The 22,511-nt window shown below is 35.3% G+C and overlaps 3 protein-coding genes across 4 annotated transcripts; all 3 read left to right on the top strand.

The window, feature by feature from the left end:
• The first annotated feature begins 2,327 nt into the window (after positions 1 to 2,327).
• On the top strand, positions 2,328 to 7,939 carry LOC124407807 (protein SDA1 homolog). Its single transcript, XM_046884348.1, has 10 exons — positions 2,328 to 2,492; positions 2,621 to 2,735; positions 2,824 to 2,928; positions 5,166 to 5,264; positions 5,335 to 5,850; positions 6,017 to 6,251; positions 6,348 to 6,483; positions 6,604 to 6,919; positions 7,016 to 7,582; positions 7,662 to 7,939. Exons 2-10 carry the CDS (start codon positions 2,649 to 2,651, stop codon positions 7,860 to 7,862), a joined length of 2,262 nt encoding a protein of 753 aa, XP_046740304.1. The 5' UTR covers positions 2,328 to 2,492; positions 2,621 to 2,648; the 3' UTR covers positions 7,863 to 7,939.
• Positions 2,822 to 4,887, top strand: LOC124407808 (origin recognition complex subunit 5). The gene is made up of 2 exons (XM_046884349.1): positions 2,822 to 2,928; positions 3,372 to 4,887. The coding sequence occupies exon 2, from the start codon at positions 3,533 to 3,535 to the stop codon at positions 4,844 to 4,846; it is 1,314 nt and encodes a 437-aa protein (XP_046740305.1). The 5' UTR covers positions 2,822 to 2,928; positions 3,372 to 3,532; the 3' UTR covers positions 4,847 to 4,887.
• Positions 7,940 to 8,781: 842 nt separating the features above from the next.
• LOC124407806 (cyclic AMP-dependent transcription factor ATF-6 alpha) lies at positions 8,782 to 21,941 on the top strand. 2 transcript variants are annotated; one of them, XM_046884346.1, is made up of 8 exons: positions 8,782 to 8,976; positions 17,759 to 17,983; positions 18,305 to 18,459; positions 18,651 to 18,861; positions 19,015 to 19,514; positions 19,604 to 19,758; positions 19,906 to 20,516; positions 20,679 to 21,941. In XM_046884346.1, exons 1-8 carry the CDS (start codon positions 8,898 to 8,900, stop codon positions 21,164 to 21,166), a joined length of 2,424 nt encoding a protein of 807 aa, XP_046740302.1. In that variant the 5' UTR covers positions 8,782 to 8,897; the 3' UTR covers positions 21,167 to 21,941. The 2 variants fall into 2 exon arrangements, with proteins under 2 accessions (XP_046740302.1, XP_046740303.1); XM_046884347.1 differs by lacking the exon at positions 8,782 to 8,976 and adding an exon at positions 12,439 to 12,778.
• The last annotated feature ends 570 nt before the right edge of the window (positions 21,942 to 22,511 follow it).

The raw sequence follows: 22,511 nt of genomic DNA, 5'->3' as shown, positions 1-22,511 counted from the left end.
CAGAGTAATCAGACCCATCAGCCCTTAGTCTTACTCGGTTTGCTTCGAGTGCGCATGTGTAGCGGTGCACAATGCTATTTAGTGCGTGTGCGCAGTGGCCCACAGTACTCTATGCGACAAAGTGCGCATGCGTGGCGGTGCGTAGTGCGTTATACGGTTCAGATTTCGCAACAGCCTTGTAAACAGCCATTTTACACACGCGTACACATATCCAAAATAGAGTTTTCGGCGTAAGTACAGCTACAACGCTTTTATAGACGGTAACCAGCACGAGAACTGTTGTCCTCAGTACTGACACTAGGATACTTACATCAAGTAACCCAAGGAAAGAATTCTGATAACCTATTTTTCATTTAGTTTAAGTTTTCTTCTTCTTTTTACCATTTTAGTAAAATAAATCCATTTCATTTAACTATTTTGAAAATTTCTAACTTGCGATTAAATTTCATAGTTTATAAGTACTACAGAGAACGAACACTTAAATATAAATATAATCATGTCAATTAGTTTAAAATATAATTATGTAGGTATTAGTTTTACTAAGTATTTACTCGATTTTCGTAGAATAATGTAGAAATTCAATTTTTTCAATCCAAAACAACCTAATTTGACTTCCGATTATAAAGTCATTAGCAGAACTCATATCTTTGTACACAATGCATACATTTTTTACTGTACGATTAAATCCGGATGATTTCGAAACCTGTAGTTATTCCAATTAAGAACCAATAATATAACGATGGAATGTAATTCCTTAAAAAATACGTACTCAAACATCTCCAAGTACAATCTTGTAATATATTTTACTCGCGTACAATTATTCACTGATCTAAGCTCGTAATAGCCTCAGTAGTGTTATAGAAATAGCAATAACGACATACAAATGATAAAAATATATACACAAATGTGTATAAATGTTACTAATAATATATTGAATTTGTCGTGCTAATTAACGATTGCGCTTTAGTATTCGTATAATCGCCGTGTCTAAACTATGTCGCGTTTAAAGTTTTAACTGCGTTTTGCCCGAAGTTGCGTGCAGTTAAAGTAAGAACTTTATGAATTTTTTTATTTGTTTTGTAAACTTACGTTTAATCTCCCATTACGACTTCGTATTGTATGCCTTCCTTGTCGGTAGTTTATTGTTTTTTTTTTTTTTTTTTTACAGTACGAGCTGTTCTGGCCTTTTTCGTCGGGCAGTCACATTTTATACCATAACTTTGGATCCATGGGAAATATTTGCAATCGATTTTCACAGAAATAAACCTTAAGGTGTAGAGAACAACGATCTAGTTAAAAAAAATCGATTTTTTGAAAATTCTGGACGTATGTAAGGCCTTAATCTTATTCATTTCAGGAATACGCATTAGAGAATTTGTAGTATCACGCCAATTCGGAATTAATATAATCACTAGGTATTTCCATGGATCTTATATCTTCCATATTTCTCAAACTAAAGTATTCTGTAGCGAATTGTGTAATCAACCGAGTGCACTATATTGCCGCGAACATACGTGTATTCCAAGTAAGGAAATTCAGCATGATTACGTTTCACTAAACGTAAGCCCTACATTGGACGTAATCGAAGAAAGTCGGCTCATGTTTAAATTAATTGGTATTCAACGCAAGCCAGGTGATATTTATTACCTGAGAACATTCATAAATAACCCGTACATCGTTGTAATATTCTACAACAAATAATATTACAAAAGTTATCATCACACTCCTTGCGTTTGTTCTCCCTACTAAAAATGCTAAAAATTCTCGACAGGATCGGACACCTTTCGGACAGGATACTTACATGATACTGACAGACGCGGACAGATACGAATCGAATCTGTGAAGGTCTATCCGGAAAACTTGTGTCGAACATTTTTTGTAGGGCTGTATGTGCTAACGAGTAAATTGCGCAATGTATCGAATAAATTAGAGCTGCACATACAGCTTCGTTTTAATTATGTCTTATTCAAAGGCAATATTGCGCTGATACACTGTCGTGCGAATACGCTGAAAAACCGCTCAGTGGGTTATTTCTTCTAGGCCTTTAATAGTAGGCTTTCAATATTTTCGGTCATCTTCTAGTCAACTTATAGTTGCCGCTGTGTGATTTGTAAACTTATTTAGGCATCCAGATCTGCAATCTGTATGACTTCGTTAGAATTTACATTTAGTAATTTACATACATTAGCTTGTGCGCCTAAATTTCACAACCAAACATACACAAATATATAACGTGATGTCAACCCTTCTGTGGTGGTCACCTTGTGCCTAGATCGGAACGTTGCCGGGTCTGTTTGATTTTGACGCGTAAACCCCGTGAACTTTCATCTTTGCGTTGCTTCGGCGTCAACGTCGTTCGATTTCAAAACAGCGTCACAGACGACTTATAGGTTATGTTCAACGCTGGTTAACATACCGACGCCTCAAACGTGCACGTGCTATTTCAAAACGTCTGGATATCGTTTGGATGGATGTGAATAAATTATAAACTTGTAAGTACTGAGAAATAAGGGGCTTTCTTTGAATAAGTGAAAACACTGTATAGATCCGGGCGATCATTGAACTCTATATATTCTGTTCGGTAAAACCATGATTATAACCTCAAAATAATAATTTTCAGAATTTCGTTATTTTTTCCGCAATAGAAAATGGTACGACACAATAATCAACTACCGGACAATCTTCCTCAGCTGCAAAATTTAATCAAGCGTGATCCGGAATCATACAAAGACGAGGTAAGCCTTTATAGATTTTTTTCTACCATAGAAATAAATATATTACACAAAATTGTCAGAGATGATCAATGAATGCTTCATAATCTAGTTCTTGCAACAACACCGTCATTACAAATCAACTTTGGAAGTCTTCCGACTGACGCCCGATACATTCAACAAAAGTCTCGATGAATTGGTGATTTTTCTTGCACAGGTAAGGCTGATGTGTATTTCAATATCTACTGTAGGTCTCTCCTGTTTACATGTCTACTATTTAACCTATGGCTTAGCTTTACATTTTCATGCTTATAAATTTATAATTAATAGCAATTATTTTCGTAAACAAAGCTTTGTAACACCAATTACGCAGAACCACGTCTTATACAAAAAGATATTATTGCTCTAGACTAGCACAATTTTAATTTGCTATAGGTAGTGTTCTGTAGAACAAAACGATCTTGTTTAGAATTGGCTACATTGTAAATAACTAGAGTCTCCACTTTATTTCTCTTACGCAGCGGTCTGATTTTTTTATGTATCTTGACAGAACATGTTTAATTTCAATCAAAAGGATTTTTGTATAATTTTTTCAATTGGCATAATTATTATCAATAGCACGAAAGATAATAAACAGAATTTATCGTTATTTTCTTTCAGGTCTGAACAACGTTATGTCAAGTTGCATTGGGATCAGCAGTGTTGTGTTTGAGTTTCGAAAGCATAAAGACTATTGCTGAATGCTTGAATAGATAGTTGGAGAGCATAATTTATATTATTTCAATTGTTTACTAAGTGTGCTTGGACTATTAATATTAACAATGGATAAAAAAATGGAAAAATGCCTAAATTCTCTCAGACAAAAAATAATATGCAGAGACAATCTTATAAAATGCTTGTTTTCTTTAATTGGTCTTTCAGACGAAGAAATGGTGCAAAGTATTTTTGTACATGGCCATACAGCAAGTGGCAAGTCTCTGGTTATCGAATCTCTGTTGACCTACCTTGAGTATAATGTTTGCATCATCAACTGCGTTGAATGTTACAGCAGTAAACTCATCTACGAACACATTTTAAACGATTTGTCTCTGCATGAAATGAATTCTAAAAATAATTTCACAGTTTACCAGAAGTGCGATAACATGATGGACTTTATTATTTACCTACAAATTGCAGTACAAAGTGATCCGCGGCCTATAGTTATTGTTTTTGACAAATGTGATAGGCTGCGCGATATGGACATGAATTTATTGCCTGCACTTGTCAGGTTGCGAGAATTGACTGGCTTGAATCTTTGCACAATCTTTGTCAGTGACATTGTTTGGGAAAAGTATTACCCAAAAAATGGTCTATTAGATCCTATTAAAATTCACTTCCCGCAGTACACTCGAGAGGACATGTTGAAAGTATTATTTCTATACAAGCCTATAGATTTCGAGGATGGATTTTACGTGAATTACTTAAATTTGTTTTTGTCTGTGTTTTTTAGATGTTGTAGAGATTGTAATGAGCTACGGTATATGGCGAAAATAAATTTTGATAAATATGTTGAACCCATTGAATCGGGTAAAATTGAAAAGAATGATGTACGCTCGCTGTGGCGGAATATCTCTGGCATTTTGAAATCAAATTTAGAAGTTGTATATCTCAGAGTTTCTGCTGATGATTCTGAGCAACGTACTAAACTGTGTCAAGAGATTGAATCTACAACAAAATTGGCTTTGAGCTTTGAACTGCCGTTCTATGCCAAGTACATGCTCATAGCTGCTTATTTGGCTTCTTATAATCCAGCTAAAGATGACAAACGCTTATTTGTCAAACGTAGTAGTAAAAAGAAGAAACGAAATACTGTCACTAAAAATCCTGTCAAACTTAACACACAGTTAGGACCAAAGGCATTTACTTTGGATAGAATGCTCGCAATATTCTATGCGATTCTTAACGAAAAAGTAGGTTTGACTGCCAATCTATTGGCACAAATACCCACTATGTGTCAGTTAAGACTGTTGAGCATAGTGGGTGACAATAATTTAGACGGTCCCAAATACAAGTGTTGCGTCAGCTATGATTTCATTGTTATCATTTCAAAGACAGTTGGGTTCAATGTTAGGAATTATTTGCATGATTTCATTTAATGTATGTGTTTAACATCGACTTTCCAGTTCTCATGTTTATTTTAATTATTTTCTACGTTTAGTAGGAACATAATATTGCTTTGAAGAATATTTATTTTCATTTAATTATTTCGCTAGTTGTATTACTTGGTATTATCTTTTGTATTTTTTTTATCATAAATAAATGTGAAATAAGCAAAACACAAAATTCTTGGAACATTCAGTCAATGATCTGATCGTTTACGAAAGAGTATCCAAAGAACGTGACTTCAGTTCGTCACTCGAAACTCATTCATTCAGAATTCGTGGTATTATGTTTGCTTTGTTTCTATCATTTTAGGTAGCCCAATGCTACTCGGAAGAGTTGACAACTTTTCCTCAAGAGCTTGTGGATATTCTGCAAACACAAAACACTGTTCTGGACACTGGAATGAGAATGGTGACCAAAGAGTATTGACATTCGATGTACAGGGGTGGAAGATCGTAAACTAACGCATTCTATTTTACAGACATTCTGCAGAGCACTAATATTACTTCGAAATAAAGGACTTCTGGAGCCAACTGCACTCTTGAGCTTGTTCTTTCAGCTACTAAGATGTCAAGATAAAGCTTTAAGACAATTCCTTGAAACCCACATTATAACAGATATCAAGAATGTCAATTCCAAGCACAAGAATGCAAAAATTAATACTACATTGCAAAATTTCATGTTTACCATGTTGAAGGACAGCAATGCACGAGCTGCAAAAATGTCTGTTGATATAATGATTGAACTCTATAAAAAAAATGTCTGGAATGATGCTAAAACTGTAAATGTCATTTCGACTGGATGCTTTTCTAAAATAACTAAAGTCATGGTTGCTAGCCTTAAGTTCTTCTTAGGATCTGATCCAAGTGAAAATAATAGCGACGACAGCGACAGTGATGATGAACCAAACGTAAAAGAAGTAATGATGGCTAATAAAGTCAATAAGAAATCGAAGAAAAGAGAAAAGCAGCTAAAAAAAGTGAAACAGCTGTATGTGGTATGTTGCATTTTTATGTTTGAAAACGAAAAACTGAAGCCACTTTTAAACTGGCTTGTTGTATTCATTTTAACGTAATAAAAAATAGTTTGCAAATACCGAATTATCGATATGAATCAGTCACGGATAGCTCATAGTATTTAGATATATTTATATCCTTTTATAGAAATCAAAAAAGAAGAAGTCACAAGCACCGCAGTTCAACTTCTCAGCGCTACATTTAATTCATGACCCACAAGGTTTTGCAGAAAAGTTATTCAAGCAGATGGAAAAAAATAATGATAGATTTGAAGTAAAGCTAATGACCCTAGATGTCATATCCAGGCTCATAGGCTTGCACAGTTTATTCTTGTTCAACTATTATCCATATTTGCAGAGATTTTTACAGCCGCATCAAAGAGGTAATATAAATCTCACACACTCATTCAATATAAGTCGAGAATAATTTATTTAATACATGTTTATATAATTATTTCTTCAAAACAATATTATTGCAGAGGTAACAAAACTACTGCAATTTGTTGCACAAGCATCTCATGACTTAGTACCTCCAGATGTACTGGAACCAGTTGTAAAGACACTTGTTAACAATTTTGTCACTGAGCGAAATTCTGCAGACGTAATGGCCATTGGGTAATTACACAATCTCATATAAATCTCAATCTCATCATAAAACTATAATTTAATTGAAATGTAAACTAATAATTTTCTTTGATTTAAATTTTCTTGAAATAATTTATTGACATTTTTCAGATTGAATGCCTGTCGTGAAATATGTTCACGCTGCCCATTAGTCATGAATGAAGATTTACTGCGAGATTTAGCTCAATATAAAAATTATCGCGAGCGAAGTGTCATGATGGCGGCTCGATCTTTAATATCTCTGTTTAGAAATACAATGCCAGATCTGCTGCACAAAAAAGATCGAGGCAGACCGACAGAAGCAACGGCTGAATTACACACCTTAAAGTATGGTGAAGTAAATGCCAAAGAATTTGTACCGGGTGCCGAGGTTTTACTTGATAAAAGTCATAGCGACACAATAGAAATAGATAGTGAAAACAGCGAGGTTAGTGCAAAAACGTTTTAACTAACACAAAACTTTACAAGCATTGGGATATCATTACTGTATTACTTTTGCCTCTCTCTTTATTTTTTTTCAAAGGATGAAGATGAATGGTGTGATGTAAAACATAGCAGCGATGAAGAAGATGGCAGGGAATGGGTAACTGATGATGAGGAGGAAGGTGAGGAAGATGATTATTTAGAAGAAGACAGTGGAGACAACAGTGAAACCGAGCATGACGAAAGTGGCAGTGAAGACGAGGAAGAAGATGAAGGTGAAATGGAAGATATCAAAATCACAAGTGATGAGAAAGATAAGAAGGCTCAATTAGAAGGGGCTGATAATGCACCCATAAAATCGAAACTGGATAAAAAGAGAGAAAAATTGGCAAAAAAATCACAGATGAAAGCTGATATGAGAAAGAAATCAACGGCAGAGAAGAAAGCAAAAGCATCCCAAATTTCGGTAGAACGGCTTCTCGGAGATGACGATTTTCGAAAAATTGATGCAGAACTTGTTAAACAACAGGTGACGCACTTCAAACGGGGTATCAAGCGACCGCTTGAAGTGGATCCCAATAAAGGAGAATTGGTAAAGCTGGCAGATATTGAAAACATTTACAAAAAACGTAAACATGATAAGCAATCCAGGATGGAAAGCATAAAGGTTTGTTCAATATTATTGCTACATTCAATTTTTCTAACAATAAATAAATTTTATATTGCTCCGTAATTGTTTATTGCAGAAAGGTCAAGATGGAAGGGAAAAATTCGGCTACAAAGACGGAAGGCAGAATCCACTATGCAGTAAAACAAATCGCGAGAAGAAAAAGAAGAAAGCTTTCCAGATGGTCAAGCATAAAGTACTTGGAAAAGTGAAGAGATCGTTTAAAGCTAAACAGATCGCGTTGCGAAATCACTTGATAAAGCAAAAAAGGATGAAATAGTGATATACTTGATGTACAGTGTGCATTACGACAACCAGGTATTTCAATAGTGATAAATAGATATATTTTTATTCTGACCCAATTCTCGTAGGAACATGTACTACTAACAGCTGGTACATATGATTGAAATAAAAAGTAAACATTGTATACTGATCAAATACCTACATCAAAATAGACGTATAAATATCATAGATAATTCAACATAAATCACTAATGACGTCTGGTGCTTGTGCAAACGGAAATCCAGCTTGGCGTATCTGAACTGTAACAAATAAAAAGGAAAATACATGAGAAATACCGTAATTTCACAGTACCATGTAGGAAAGTAATTGTGTGTCAATAATGATTTCTTATTTATTCAGTATATATTGGCTAACTGAAGCCAATTGACATCAACTTGACTTTTAACTTCACTATTTCGGTAACGTCACTCAAGTTTGGAAAAAAACTATCCTGAAGAATATTAGTAGTGAATATTAATGGTAAAATGATAAGTTGAAAACAAAATGAAACGAGCACCTTATGTAATTTATTTAATTTCATTAAATGTGTTAATAAGGATATTAATCTATACACTTGTATATTCTCATGCGATTTTAGTAATTTTCAGATTAGGTTTGTATGAATGCATCTATGCAAATCAAAGTAAACGTTCTAAACGAATTCTTCCAAATAGCTGTCACCCAATCAGGGATATCCCAGTAAGCTTGCTACGGTAAGTAAGTCTTGCATTATCTACTGTTTTCGTGATGGTAAGTTACCGACATGCGCTTACCTATCGAAAATTAGTTCCGCAAATACTATCTCGTCTCAGAGGGCGGTAGTGTGTTCATAGCAGCCAGATCTACGTTATACTATTTATTTTCGGGCGTAACGTCAACGCAGTCGGCGGAGCCGAGAGCAGAGTGATCCAAGTTTACTAACATATATCTTGTGCCGTGAGGTGGTTCTGAATTTTTATAAATAATTTCTCTAATTGAACAGTAATCGACGCGGTAATGTCAGTGAACATCTAACAACAGTAAAAAAATTGATATGTTAATAAAAGAAGATCCGCAGTGGAACAGCCTCATGGATCTGGATTTTCAGATGTTTCCAGAGCTCACCGGCCTGGGTAAGTAATACGAAAATTTCTATTTTCCACGTCGCAATGAAACGACCATTGAGTCAAGATACGTTTATTCCAATTCGCAGTTTGCTTTTAGGTACAAAGTACACACCCCGCAATTGTAGGGAAGCAAATAAGTGGTAGTCTTGATAAATAAAAACATGTCCATGGGGAGGCGTGAGTCAGGCGGTACAGTCCGCGTTGAAATTCGGTTGATTGTCAACTCGTCGAGCACGTGTTGATCCGTTGATGTTTTTATTTGTTTTTTCGTTTTTACTCTTCGTTTTCACACCTTTGTTATTTTACCCTCTATCGCAAAACTCGTACTGTAACAATAAACTGTTCAACAATTATTTTTCATACATTTCTTGAGTTTCTTTTACTTTTGCCACAATAAATAATCGCAACCATATGTCTCGCCGCTCGCGCCGGTCGTTATCACAATTTAGATATTCGCCAACGTTTCTGGATAGAAATAATTGTTTAGTTTTCTTTTTATGAATCCTTAAACATTATTTTCAGAAAAATTCAGTTAATTATCTGATGTACATCTTTGCTTTCTGTTTGTTAATTTCCTTTTATCCAGAATACACTCGCCACGTGCTATCAACTATCATCGTTAATTTGTACCACCGGCATCTCTTCAAATGCCTCGTCACGCAATGCATTTATCAATACGCTAAACATATACATTATATACGTAAGGAAAAAAACTGTACATCAGTCACGAAATTCGAAACCCTTTACCTCGTAATGTAGTGGGGAAATGTGTTTGCCTCTGATCGATATGCAGTGGCGGAAAACTGTTCAGTGAATCGAAATTACGCGCATTCAATTACCCTTGTATTTATTAATATTTGTGTAAAAGAACGCTTTTACGGTTATTTATAATTATAACGCATTTGTCCTGGACGCGTGTATGGCAAGGCCGCTGCTTTTCTTCAAAGTATGTCTATTTTCATGCTGGTACAGAATCCTACTTGTGTCAAGAAGAACTGTGTACGTATGAATTTCTTTGTCTCGTACGCGCGAGTTGCATTATTATGTGTGGAATCCCGTGTATAATCCCGTGAATGGTGAAACGTTCAAATTTTTCTTGCGCTCATGGCTAGTTTGACTACTTTATTGCAGTATACACCACAGGAAACCAGCTGGACCTCGTTATCTCAATTATGGGTTTAGTCGTGTGCGCAGCGCATCGCGTAAGCACTTATACTAGCCCCAGCAATTCGGGTGCTTTTAAAGTTCGTATATATGCTCGATGAATTATTAGGTGGCTAAAAACGAACGCGTGATATTGTGTGCATTGCAGCTGAGAAAACGCGGCTGTTTTCAAAATCAATAGGGCAGAATGCGTAAAGTCTAAATATTTATTGATCATTGAAAAGTCCTAGAGGACACATATATTTTTCTTCTTTTCTTAGAATATTTCATTTGCACTCACAATCTCAACTCCAATTGTTCTCCAATTCTGAGCTGAAACGCTGTCACGATTCTTAAATGTTTGAATCACCCCCGAGAACAACTTTTGTTATGTACATTCTTGGAGTATTTAGTAAAAACCTCATACAGCATGATGATGTCTGCATCTGCATCGAAATTGTGTCGACGGCTTAGAGTCAATCTGACTCCCCCCCCCCCCCCCCCCGCTCTTTTTTTTTTATCAAAACCCTGAACAAGTCTTTATCGCGGAGATTGGTTACAAATAGCACGTAGTCGTAAGACCGGTTTATCGTCTCATGTGTTTTCCTTCCTATTTTTACAGCTTATGCTTGGATTTTACGCTCTATACTTTCCCACAAATTTATATACTTACTCAATACAACTTTGTGCGATATTTTATAGCGCTTCACCTAAATCTTGACTTTACTTATAGAAGTAAACAAAAGTAAAGAACTTTACTGTCTCCCTTTATCCGTATATTTACTTTGTTTAAAAATTACAATTTTTTCCTCCCATGGCGATGTCGATAATTAGGAAATTTTTTAATCACAATTTAAACATTTAATTACTGTAGTATGCGATCTATAAAGTGGAGATGGACATCAATGATACTCATAGGTGCATTTTTAGCCATACATTACCTATGTATGATCGCTACAGAGTGCGTTTGAGGTCCAAGGCGTAACAGCTCGTAATCCGAAATGACAATATAGTTTACTGCCAATGGCCTGTACAGTCCACGATCGCATGTTTTCGCATTAACGGGGTTCCCTAGTCGATTTCGACGTTGGAGTTTACATCTCCAAATATCGAAGTCCACGTATATCTCAAATGCGAAGAAGGGTTTAACAGCCCTATTCTATACACAATTCGGAACAAAAACACTCCGACGTACTCCTGTTTCAAATGAAAATACGTCAACGTCGAAGTCGACCAAGGCATCCCCTTAATGAAGAAATGCAGACATGTACTCGACGATATACAATTGTTCATATAGCACAAACTTACAAACCGAAAAATAGAATTCATTGTTCTAGGGGGAAAATTTTCAAGTCAAAAGTTACCGGCGTATTTAATTTACGCATCGAATCATTTTTACACGACGACGGAAAGGAGGTGGGTAATGTGGTTTGATAATTCGACACAGCCGGAAGTCAAACCACCATATATATATATATAACACTTCGCAGTTGGCACTTGCAGTATTTGGCATTGCTTTTGAATTTGAAATAGTCACTTTGTGTGAAGTTTCGCTCAACTTATATTTATAATTGCTGAACAAAACAGTAAAACGACAAGAGCGCTCATATTTTACCTCGTTCAGAGACCGCGAGCATATTCGAAGCTTCGAGGTCGAAGAACTATTGGCCGTAATAAGTTAATCTGGAATTGCGTTTAAATCACATACATATGTACGTATTGTGTTGACTACCCGATGTGCTGACTTTATGTAGTTGCGATTTCAGGCTGCAGTCCCTGAAGTTTACAACAGCTTGTGTAGGCATAGCTTCCATATCGCACCTCTTTTACGGTACATCCCCACTTCTCGTCTCCCGGCAATGTCGACGGCACTTGCCGGCTTCTAGCAGTAGAATCGAGTATATTGAAATTCATTCCCTTCCGAAGAGTGATACGTTACGTTCTAAAAATTTCGCCCAAAATTTATTTTTTTTCAACAATATTAATAATTTTCGCGTCACACGCAACGTATTTTACAAGTGTATTAATATTATGTGTTAAATGAAACGCTTTATAAAAAACGTGAATAATATTTTTCCCACATTATATCTATAAATTGTAACAATATGCATACTTACTGAACAGTTTATATAGTGTTACACGGTGCTTTAAATGACATAAGTTTATACCTCAATTAAATCTATTGCAATTGAAATGTTTGCAGAGTGTAATACCTAATAACGATGTGCGATAATTTTTTGAAGTAACCTCATTTTTTTTATTTTATTTTTTTTTTTTTTTTTTTAAATTCGTAATTATATCTTGAAGTGCGCATTGATATAGTACTACCATAACTTTTTGTTGGGTCTACGGTATTTGAATCATTGCTTCGATGAAAAAGTTATTACTTTCTGCGCGCAATCACTGATTTTACGTTCGATTAATCATTATCACAATGCTGTAAATATAAATTGGCGAAAAATATTCGCAAGTTAATACTGTGATAACGCATATAAAACGTACCTGCATTGTATATATACCCGTAATAATTGACTTATTGTATCATAATTTTCACGTGGTAGTGAAGTTTACCTTTTCGAACTTGGCGGTATTCGTATTATGAGGGGAATGACTGATCACTGCATTTTGGATATAATGGACTTCGACGACAATAACTGGTCGTTGGGTAATTATACTTACATATACGAATTTACTCAATTCTTTTGCATATATTATACATTTTTATGTTACTCCCGACTTTGCTGAACGGAATCCCACGAAGCGCATATAGACACATTCTTACATGCATCTCTATGCAAAGATTGTGTGCGCGAAACGTACTCAATGCACAAGCATGTAACGTTCATCGCTGCACAATCCTTGGCTTACTTTCAGAGAGCCAGCGCAGGTTAATACTAAGCAAAAATGACTGATCAGCTAATATTAATTTATAATGGATCCGAGCAATGATTATAGGATTCTGAAACAACACCGCGGCGCTTATAATAAGATTTTTCTTTACTTTGTTCTACGTTGTAAATAATTAATGGCGATACATATACATTGATTTCATCAATGAATATAATTTGTTTCACCATTAGACACGATTCCGGTTAGTCATGTTTGTTTATATACATATATACATTATACATATATTAGACGCACACACATAAACATACACACCGAGCAACTATCTCACAGATAATACTCGTATCACTAAAACGCCCTTTTGAGTTTAGTTTACAGATAAAATGTTACCGACATTTATCTATAATTTGCGGGCAGTATTCATCCTTGTAAGAATTTTTCATTTATATCTACCAACGTGTACAAATTTACGGAGGATTATTTTGAGAAGCTAAAATAATCTGAGAATGACACGATATATACAGAAACCAATGCACGGATATGGTTAATGACTTTTTAAAGACATAATAGGACAGAATTATAATGTCAATGCGTATCAAGTCAGATGCGTAAAAGAGCAGTCGTTGAAATTAGTCGGTTATAATTTTGACTTGAGATATTTTCGATGGCAGAACTTCACAGCTCGGTCTTATGGCATCGGTTTTTTTAAATCGGGTTTTATTTAATACGCATTCTCTTATTAATCCGTCCGATTGGCGAAGTTAAGGAAGAGTCACTGATGTTAAGCGAGTTTCATCACGCAACAGTCCTCGATACAATTGATACCGATCGCGTATCTATTTTCAACGGAGATATTCATGATTGAGAAACTCTATACAATACTGTTATCATAGAACACATGACGGTGTACACGTGGATGATAATAGTGTTGTGAAATGAGAAAAATGTGCACGGTGTATGGTTCTATAACACTTGAATGATTCTCCATGAAATGGATACAACGCCATGATCGTTTTTAGGAATAATCAGGCTTTATGATAAATATGCCTCTTTATTCATGTTTCTTACCTGCCTAATTTCCTTATTCTGGGTATAATTAGCCGTAAAGTGTGGTGGCTATTAGTGTAATTTTTCGTCTAAGTTGCAATCGCTATTTTGCATTATGGGAAAGAATCGACACGCTAACATACAATCCGTAGTTTAAATTTTACGTCATCTATAATACTTACCGCAAGTAACTCCGAACAATAGTATTAGGATACGGCACGTACCTATATTGTATACATAAAATTCTGGTTAACCTATTAGTGATGACATCCGTTAGTTTTGTGGGGTCTGCGGATCAGGTATAACTATTCGTTAATACGTCCCGACGTTTTCACAGTTATATATCTATATGCATGCTACTTTCTGGAGAACAAACAATAGGCGAACAATGTTTTATGCGCTTCCTGTGAAAGTCGCTTTTTCCGCTGTAAGTATGTACAAATATAATGTCACTGCAGCAACTTATCTATACTCGCGATATTACTGTACAGGCACAATGATTCGTTGTTCTGAAAGACAAACATCGTAGCCTATATTTACCTTGTTGTTAATTGATTTTTTTCATTGCATCCATACCGCGCTCATATCTGATAATTATAAAAATAATAATCGGTCCGGGTGACTTCTTGCTTTTTTCTTTCACTTTTATTGTCAAAGTAAATGAAAAATACGATGTACCGTTTCCCAATTTACTGTTCATTGTACTTTATGTGACTAATTGTTGAAAAACTTAATTTTTATCGTAAATTGGTAGGAATTATCAAATTTATAATTTAATTTGCGAGAAAATACATTGGAACACAACTTATTGGTATAAGTTGGCCGAACTTTCGTTCAAACGTGATTCTTCTAGAAAATAAAACTTCTGTGAATAATGATGACGATGTGTCTGAGTATCTATACACCTATAATGAGTAAAATTTAGAAATGGTTTAGTGATATTAAGTTGCCAATTGTACCGTTATGCGTTAGGATATCTCGTTCACGGTGAAACAATAAAAAGCAACTTTCTCTCATCGTCGGATTTAATCATCAACGACGTAATTCTTCTATTTGTGAGTCAAATCATACGTATATCTACTTGTATACCCACATGTGATTACGTATTTACCTCTGCACTTTCCGAATGATCGAATATGCTTTCAGAGAATCGTGAACATTGCAGGTATACCGTCGGACTCTCCGTTGTTAACTGTAAAGTAAAACTTAAGTATGTCTGTAACAAAAAGTCACACCCATTCAGCACATATGTACAATCTGAAGACACATACTCTTGCAATCTTCGACCCACGGTGTCTCATCGTCAGTCAATCCGCGGAGTGCCTCACCTACGATACATATTTCGCATCTGAGGAATTCCTTTAGCCGCACGTTTATATGCATACAGTGCAAAATACTTGAAAGATTTATCAAAATCGGTCGATCCGAATCTCCTTGTCAAATTATTCTATCTACGGTTACGCAAGAAGGTATTACAAGGTTACAGATATTCATGCTTTGCAGGTATGAAAGACGACAAGAATCGCTATAACGTTGTACAATTTCTCACAATGCCAATTGGGTTATAGATGATAGATATACTACATGTAGGCGATACGGTATTGACGCGGAATAAAACTAGTGAGCGGCATCAAGAATTCGACCATGCGATTAATGAATGAGACGGAGTTTCAAAGAATTATGCATCGTTGAAGTAAAAAAAACAGGAAAAAAAATTGATGGCAACAATCGGGTTTGCAAATGGAGTATATAAAAATCTGATATACTCGTATCTGTATATACCTATATGAAATGTCTCGAAAGCAGCTAAAGACGAAGAATTAACGTACATCGATAATTCCAATTACTTTGCCAATTATCTATAAGTAAAGTTTTTCTTCGCTTTCTTTAGTTCCGTTTTTCTCTCGTCTATTTTCGAAAAGAAAGTTTGATTCCTGATCCAGGCCTAGATTCGCCACTGCTGATCGTAACTCCGAATTCTAGAGAGTGGAACGTAGTCCGGAGATACGTGTAATATACAGGTATAGCATGACGAGAAAAGACGAGAGAAAAGAGGATAACTCGCTTGCCAGCCTGCAGGAGGGCATGCCTACAGTCTAGAGTCTAGAGTCTAGTCACGAGGAGATTGTTGTTGAACTTCCATTTGGATCTTGTCATGCGTACGGTCGGCTGACTCAAGGAAGCAACCGAACAACCGGCTGACCAGCCGGCGTAGAGTTCATTGACTGCCGAGTTCGCCGGTTCACCTTACCTTACCTTAGCGGACAATTATCAACTCCTTCGAATAACTCCGCGTCGGCACGAAGAGAAAAAGGAGAAAAAAAAATAACAACAACAACATTTAATTTGCACGATAATTTATAGAAGGTTCCGTTGTATAAATTTAAATGTCGCTCCATAATCTTATTTTCATGTATTATATCATCTGCGTGTATACTATACATCTTGCGTATAATGTAGTAACAGACTATTCACCGATCACGATGACGAATATTTTTACTGCTAATTAGATTTTTCAACAGATAATTCTATATTTTGGACCTGATGAAAGTATGTACGTGCAGGCAACGACTCTGTTCACTAATTTTTATCCTATAACGGATATAAATCGCAATGTTAAAATTTCATCTTTCATGAAAGATTTTTTCACTCTTGCAACCTTCGAACTAAAGATCCGCGAAGGTTTTAACATTTTTTAAAATTATTATCAGTTAAAGCGGTGTTAAATATTGGATAGAATATTGTGGAAAATACTGTTTATAGTGTTCTTTGTTATAGTTAACGATCGAAAACATTACATTCTACTCGCAGAATGAAAGACCGTCAAATTTTCCGGCTAATTATTTGAAATTATTCAACTATTATTCACGTCGAGTATAAAATTTCCCGTTTCTTTTGTTTGGTTTTCGAGTGAAACATATTTCTAATGAAGACTACTACTTTCCTACAAGTTTGCAAGTTTCCCTGAAGTTGAGTCAGCAATTGCGCACGGCGTCATTTATGCCGAAAGAAATATTCATGCATGCATATTAATTCACACTTTTTCTGCGACCCACGAAGAATTCTTTGGTAAATTTCCAATCTCTGGGTTCAGCCACTCTAATGTTTGAACTCGTGACATTCGATCGGAGTTGAATTTTCTCGTCTTTTTTCTTCAAAATACAAGCAAGAAGCCAACAAATCGTTCGCTTGTATCCCGCGTTGTCTACCGTTCATTGATTTAGTCGATTTTTTATTACTTCATACTCTGTCCGATCTGGGCAGTTTTGGAAATCGTCCGTTCGAAGCGGATAAAAGCAGGCTTACGTTAAAAGTTACGTACCAATTATTACGAGGAGCGAGGACTGTCGTTTTTCTGCTGGGAATCATCCGATCACGTATTCCGAAGTTTATAACTTCAATGCAGAAAATTAATCAAAGATTTTATCAGCTTTTCGTTCGGCTGTATTATTTGGCATGCTGTATACCGCATGTTCTCAGCCGAGTGGAGCATATCAATGAACGGCCTTGGCCTTGCGTAATTTAAATAATTATGTTATACTTGCCCGACTTGTAATGTCTTAATGGGAATTACATATTTATGCATCACTCGAGCAATGTTATACTGGCTGTGTTGAAAATTACTTTGCTGTGTCTTGTTATTAAAAAATTATGATAGCTAAACGTTTTTTAATTTACTTTCTTTTTCTCTTCATTTCGTAATAAATTTGTGTCATAAATATCGCGTTCTATTTTCATTCTTATTCTACAGATGACGAGTGCCTCATGCCACCAGACGATGATTTTCTACAAGCGCTGAGCTCGGAATTGGAGATACCTTTACTTTTAGGCGGTGAAGGATCTCCGAGTCACGATGAAACTCCTGACGAAATAATGAAGGACGCAGTATTGCAGGAAAACTTGCCTACTCTTGACGAACTCGGAGTTGACCCCATACAATGGGGTCCAGATGCCTTTCCTAATCTTTCTGCGGCTGGTATGATAAGATTTATCTTGAAAGCACTGACTATGCGCGTTCTCGCCTCTAGAAACGAAATTCTTATTTAAATACTCACAAATTAGTAAATGTACATCCCTCCTGTTTACTTATGTTGTTTATTCTCTTTTCCTTGCAATCATTAATTAATTTTTTTTTTTTTCTTCTTTTTATTCCATATACTGAGATTTTTTATTACAAATCTTACATCCAGGATCAGAGATGATTTTTATTGTTATATGACACCATCATTGTTCACGTGTGCTGCTGTATGGTATACGATTGTGGTACAATAAACTCAATTTTTTATGATTTTCGAAGATTTGGATATAAAGAATGAAGTCAAAGATGAAATTAAAACCGAGCCAGGAAGTCCACATTCTCAACTGCCACCATCTCCTAGCCCGAGCAACTCAGACTCCAGTGGATCCGAATGGCAACATGATAATTCTACTACTTCATCTACAGACGTTAAGGTACAAATATTTTGCATCTGTGAATCAGTTGCTGTATTCAATATATTATCTAACCATGATGGCCAATACTGTGCAAACATCAAACCGTGCAGTCTTCACTTGTGTTTTATACCAGAGTCTACTAAAAACTTGTTAAAATAGAAATAGATCTAGAATGTGTGAGTCGTATATTGATTTCCCATGTGTTTAAGTTTACTTTAGAAACGCCGCCAATATCACCACCGCAAAACGATTCACCTCCAATATCTCCGAAGCCTGGTTTGAACCCCGCTCTTTTACAGCCGATTAAATTGGTTTCCATAAACAGTCCGAATCCTGCAAATTTTGTATTATCCAAAGGAAATTCTGCAAAGAGAGTTTGCATTCAGCCAAAGCTGAGTACGACGCTGAATGTCGGAGAAGGTGAGTAAGTTGAAGTAAAATTGGCAATATCTCTAATGTAATGTAAAGCTTTGTCCGAGTTTTCTTCAAACTTTCTTTGGATATTGCCAAATGTTTATTTGATATAAAAATATGGGTCGTGTAAATGTATTTGATCCATCTTATGGGTTTTAGAGGCGCCTAGGAAAACAATTGTTCTTAGTGCTCAGGATTTTGCTGCTCTTACGCAGAAGGTAAAGCAAAACAATGCTTGCCAGCCGTTAAAAATCCAATCTGTAGCACCACTGAAGCTACCACCAAATGCACAGATAAAAATTCAGAATCCTAGAAATGTTCAATCCACACCACAAATAAAGACGGAACCAAATACAATTAAAATCACATCATCGAGTCAAGTTAAAATCCTAAATTCAATTCCAAAAGTCCAAATACAAAATACCGAGCCACTTGTTTCTGTACCTAATGGTTGCACACAGATAATGATAAAAAATGAACCAGAGTTGATAAATCTGAGTGGCAAGCAAGAATGTGAAATAAAAGCATTAAAAAGGCAACAAAGAATGATAAAAAATCGGGAATCTGCCTGTTTGTCACGGAAAAAGAAGAAAGAGTATGTGACTTCACTGGAAAAACAAATTGCAGATTTGCAGGATGAAAATGCACAGTTGAAAATGGTAAGTTACATAGTTTAGTGATTTTAGCAAAGCAATTGAAAAATGATGAAAATTAATAATAATCACACATTGTATTTTTACTCAAAAAGGAAAATATCGCGTTGAGAGAAAGATTGTGTGCCACTGAGGAAATGACTGGGACAAGTAAAAAATTAGGAAGCCTAAATCTTGGAGCCAATCGAAAAAATACAGCAATCTTACTTGCCATGGTTTTTATGGTTTCTTTGAATGTTGGAAGCTTAGGGTAAATTTTTTCTTTACCGTATATGAAGGACCTTAGGCTTATTCATAAAAGTATTATTCATATTAGGTATTATATGGCATGGCAACAACCTACAATACTGTATTAGAATTACATTTAATATTCAACTTGTTTAAATCTAATTTTCAGGGGATTATTTTCACAAAACAAACGACTAGATGCAATGTCAAATCACTTACCTGTCTCCATGCCTAATGTTAGACATGGCAGATCACTGCTATGGACAGACATGGACAAGCAGGAGAGTGGAGACCATAAAGAACAGTTTAATAAAACAACATCTATCCACCATCCGATGTGTCCCATGTATATTAATCAAACCGAATCCATCAGACTGGATAGTGAACTGAGACGTTGGATTGGAGGAGATCCAGATAGGGATAACTGGACGAAAGCCGAATCCGAAACAGATTTAGGAACTAAGTCTTTGGGAGAATTACTTTTTTCAAAACCGTCACTTGTAAGAGAACGGTTGAACAGTAAACCGAAATTACCCCCTAAGAAAAAAATGGAGCCAACACCAAAGACCGACAGTATTGCCACATCGAATAGCAATGCTGTTGAAGTCTTTTCACCAACTCTTACAGAACATGCTTCGTTGTTTGATGCTTTGAGAAGACGTGATGACACTTTTTATGTCGTCTGGTTTAGCGGCGAACATTTACTCTTACCTGCATCAAGACAAAACAAAACAGCAAGGCCTAGAATGTCTCTTGTTCTACCTGCTGTACCTGTTAACGGTACAAAATGATTTTTTCTATTGCTTCTACTAATCAAATTTCATCAGTCTAAAGCCTGTCTAAAATTTCAATTTCGTAAAGAGCCATCTAGTGATTGATACAATCTATTTATTTCTAGTTCTTAATGAGTCAAAATTAAAACAATTTATTTCATATTTTTAGGTACATTTTCCACTCCTGCTAATCATGTGACAATGATGCAAATAGATTGCGAGGTAACGAATACACAGTTGCTACACTTAAAGGAGTCTGTTATTCCGGAGCACCTGCGTCGTAATCAGCAATCTACCGATCATACATCTAAAACTGATAATGATCATGTGCCAACAACTGCAAATGTTACGAAAAATTATAAACCCTATTTCGTTAAAGAAAATGTTACCGCGACCGATTTTAATGAAAAAAATTATAAAAATCCTTACATGATGAAGGCTAAGGACGCTTATCGCCCTAAAGAACCGTCGTACTTACTTCGAAGCAAGTTTATGCCAAATTTTGACCTAGAAAACTCAAAAGATAATTCTTATGATGTGAAATCACAAGATGATGTAAAATCAGAAATTTTCACTCCTGGTATTGACAGGTTAAAAGCGCCATACTCCCAAACAGGCAGAAAATTAAGAAGGAGACGGAATCTACTAAACCCTTGAATTATTGTTAAATTATAATGCATTGTAAATAGTTACTTTCTTTTTAACTCTTGGTGCGTTAATCACCAAAGCACAATGGACTACTGTGTGTAATAAGTTTGACAATTTTGTGTGACAATTAATATGTAGAAAATTTTTACGTGAAATCAGAAAATTGCCTAACAATTTTCTTCACTTTACGTACAATTGTATGTACCTTTATGAATTACCATTGCACTAGTTATTATTACGGTAACACCTGTTGTACAATAACTGGAAAACTACATCTATGTTTACTTAGCATTAAGTAGAAACTGATACTAGTAGATGATATTTAATATTCAGTATTTCCTAATCAATATGTCAGCATGTACAACGGATTGATAGGGTCATTAGTTGAGATCTAATGATCGACGAGACAAACTTATTAAGTAAGTATGCCGAATTTAATTTAGTACTTAGATTTGTCTTAAAAATGCATTTCGTATAATGAATTCGTAGCCGTTACTCCAATTGCAAGGTAATCAAGTTTTTTACCCCACATTCAATATCCAGTAAAAAATATTGTTGTTTTGAATTTAACGTATTTGAGTCCTTGTAAAGGTTAAAACTTATCGAATTACTTAAGTCACGTGAAAAATACTTTTGTAAATAACAGAACTATAAGTTTATCGGTGGTAATGAAAATAAACTCCGCAAGCATGTATACATAGTCCAAATGACAAGTCTACAATTATAAATAATATGTATTCTAATCAATTTCACAGAATGTAATATATTAAAGGGATCATTTCTCCTATCTATCTACATCTTTATAGTATCACTTTCACATAAAATAAGATTACATTTTCACGATAGTCACAACAGCTTCACGGTGATTTAGAGCCTTTGCATGAGGTTGATTTCAATGGTATATGTTACGTACATAGTTTAGTAATAGCAGCAATATTTCTACTGATTAAATTATTGCTAAAGGAAAATCGCTAGTGAGGGAAAAATTTAGTAATGTTATCACTTGCCTACTTGCAGCAATCTAGATAGAAAATGTCTACAACGAATACAATGCATGCTCAATCCATAGCGTAACTTCTGTGATATAGTAGTTTAATAGTAACAATATGAGCAAACTTCTGAATTCACATACTAATTGTTTTTGTGGCCCTGTGTAATTAGTGTCACCAGAAAACACCTTTATAGATAGCATCGGCTTGATTATTACACTTGATATAGATTTGGTAAAATTTTATTTACAAATACAAATCAAATGCACTATTATGTGAAATACCACATAAATGCAAGTATACATATACCAAGCCCAGCTTTCACTATTATACTGAATTAATGTTATTGGGCCGGCAATGAAAAA

This window comes from Diprion similis, chromosome 6, assembly GCF_021155765.1.
Source record: "Diprion similis isolate iyDipSimi1 chromosome 6, iyDipSimi1.1, whole genome shotgun sequence".
NCBI classification, from domain to species: Eukaryota; Metazoa; Arthropoda; class Insecta; order Hymenoptera; family Diprionidae; genus Diprion; species Diprion similis.
The sequence above is the reverse complement of the archived record's forward strand: the minus strand, read 5'-3'. Positions and strand labels throughout refer to the sequence as shown.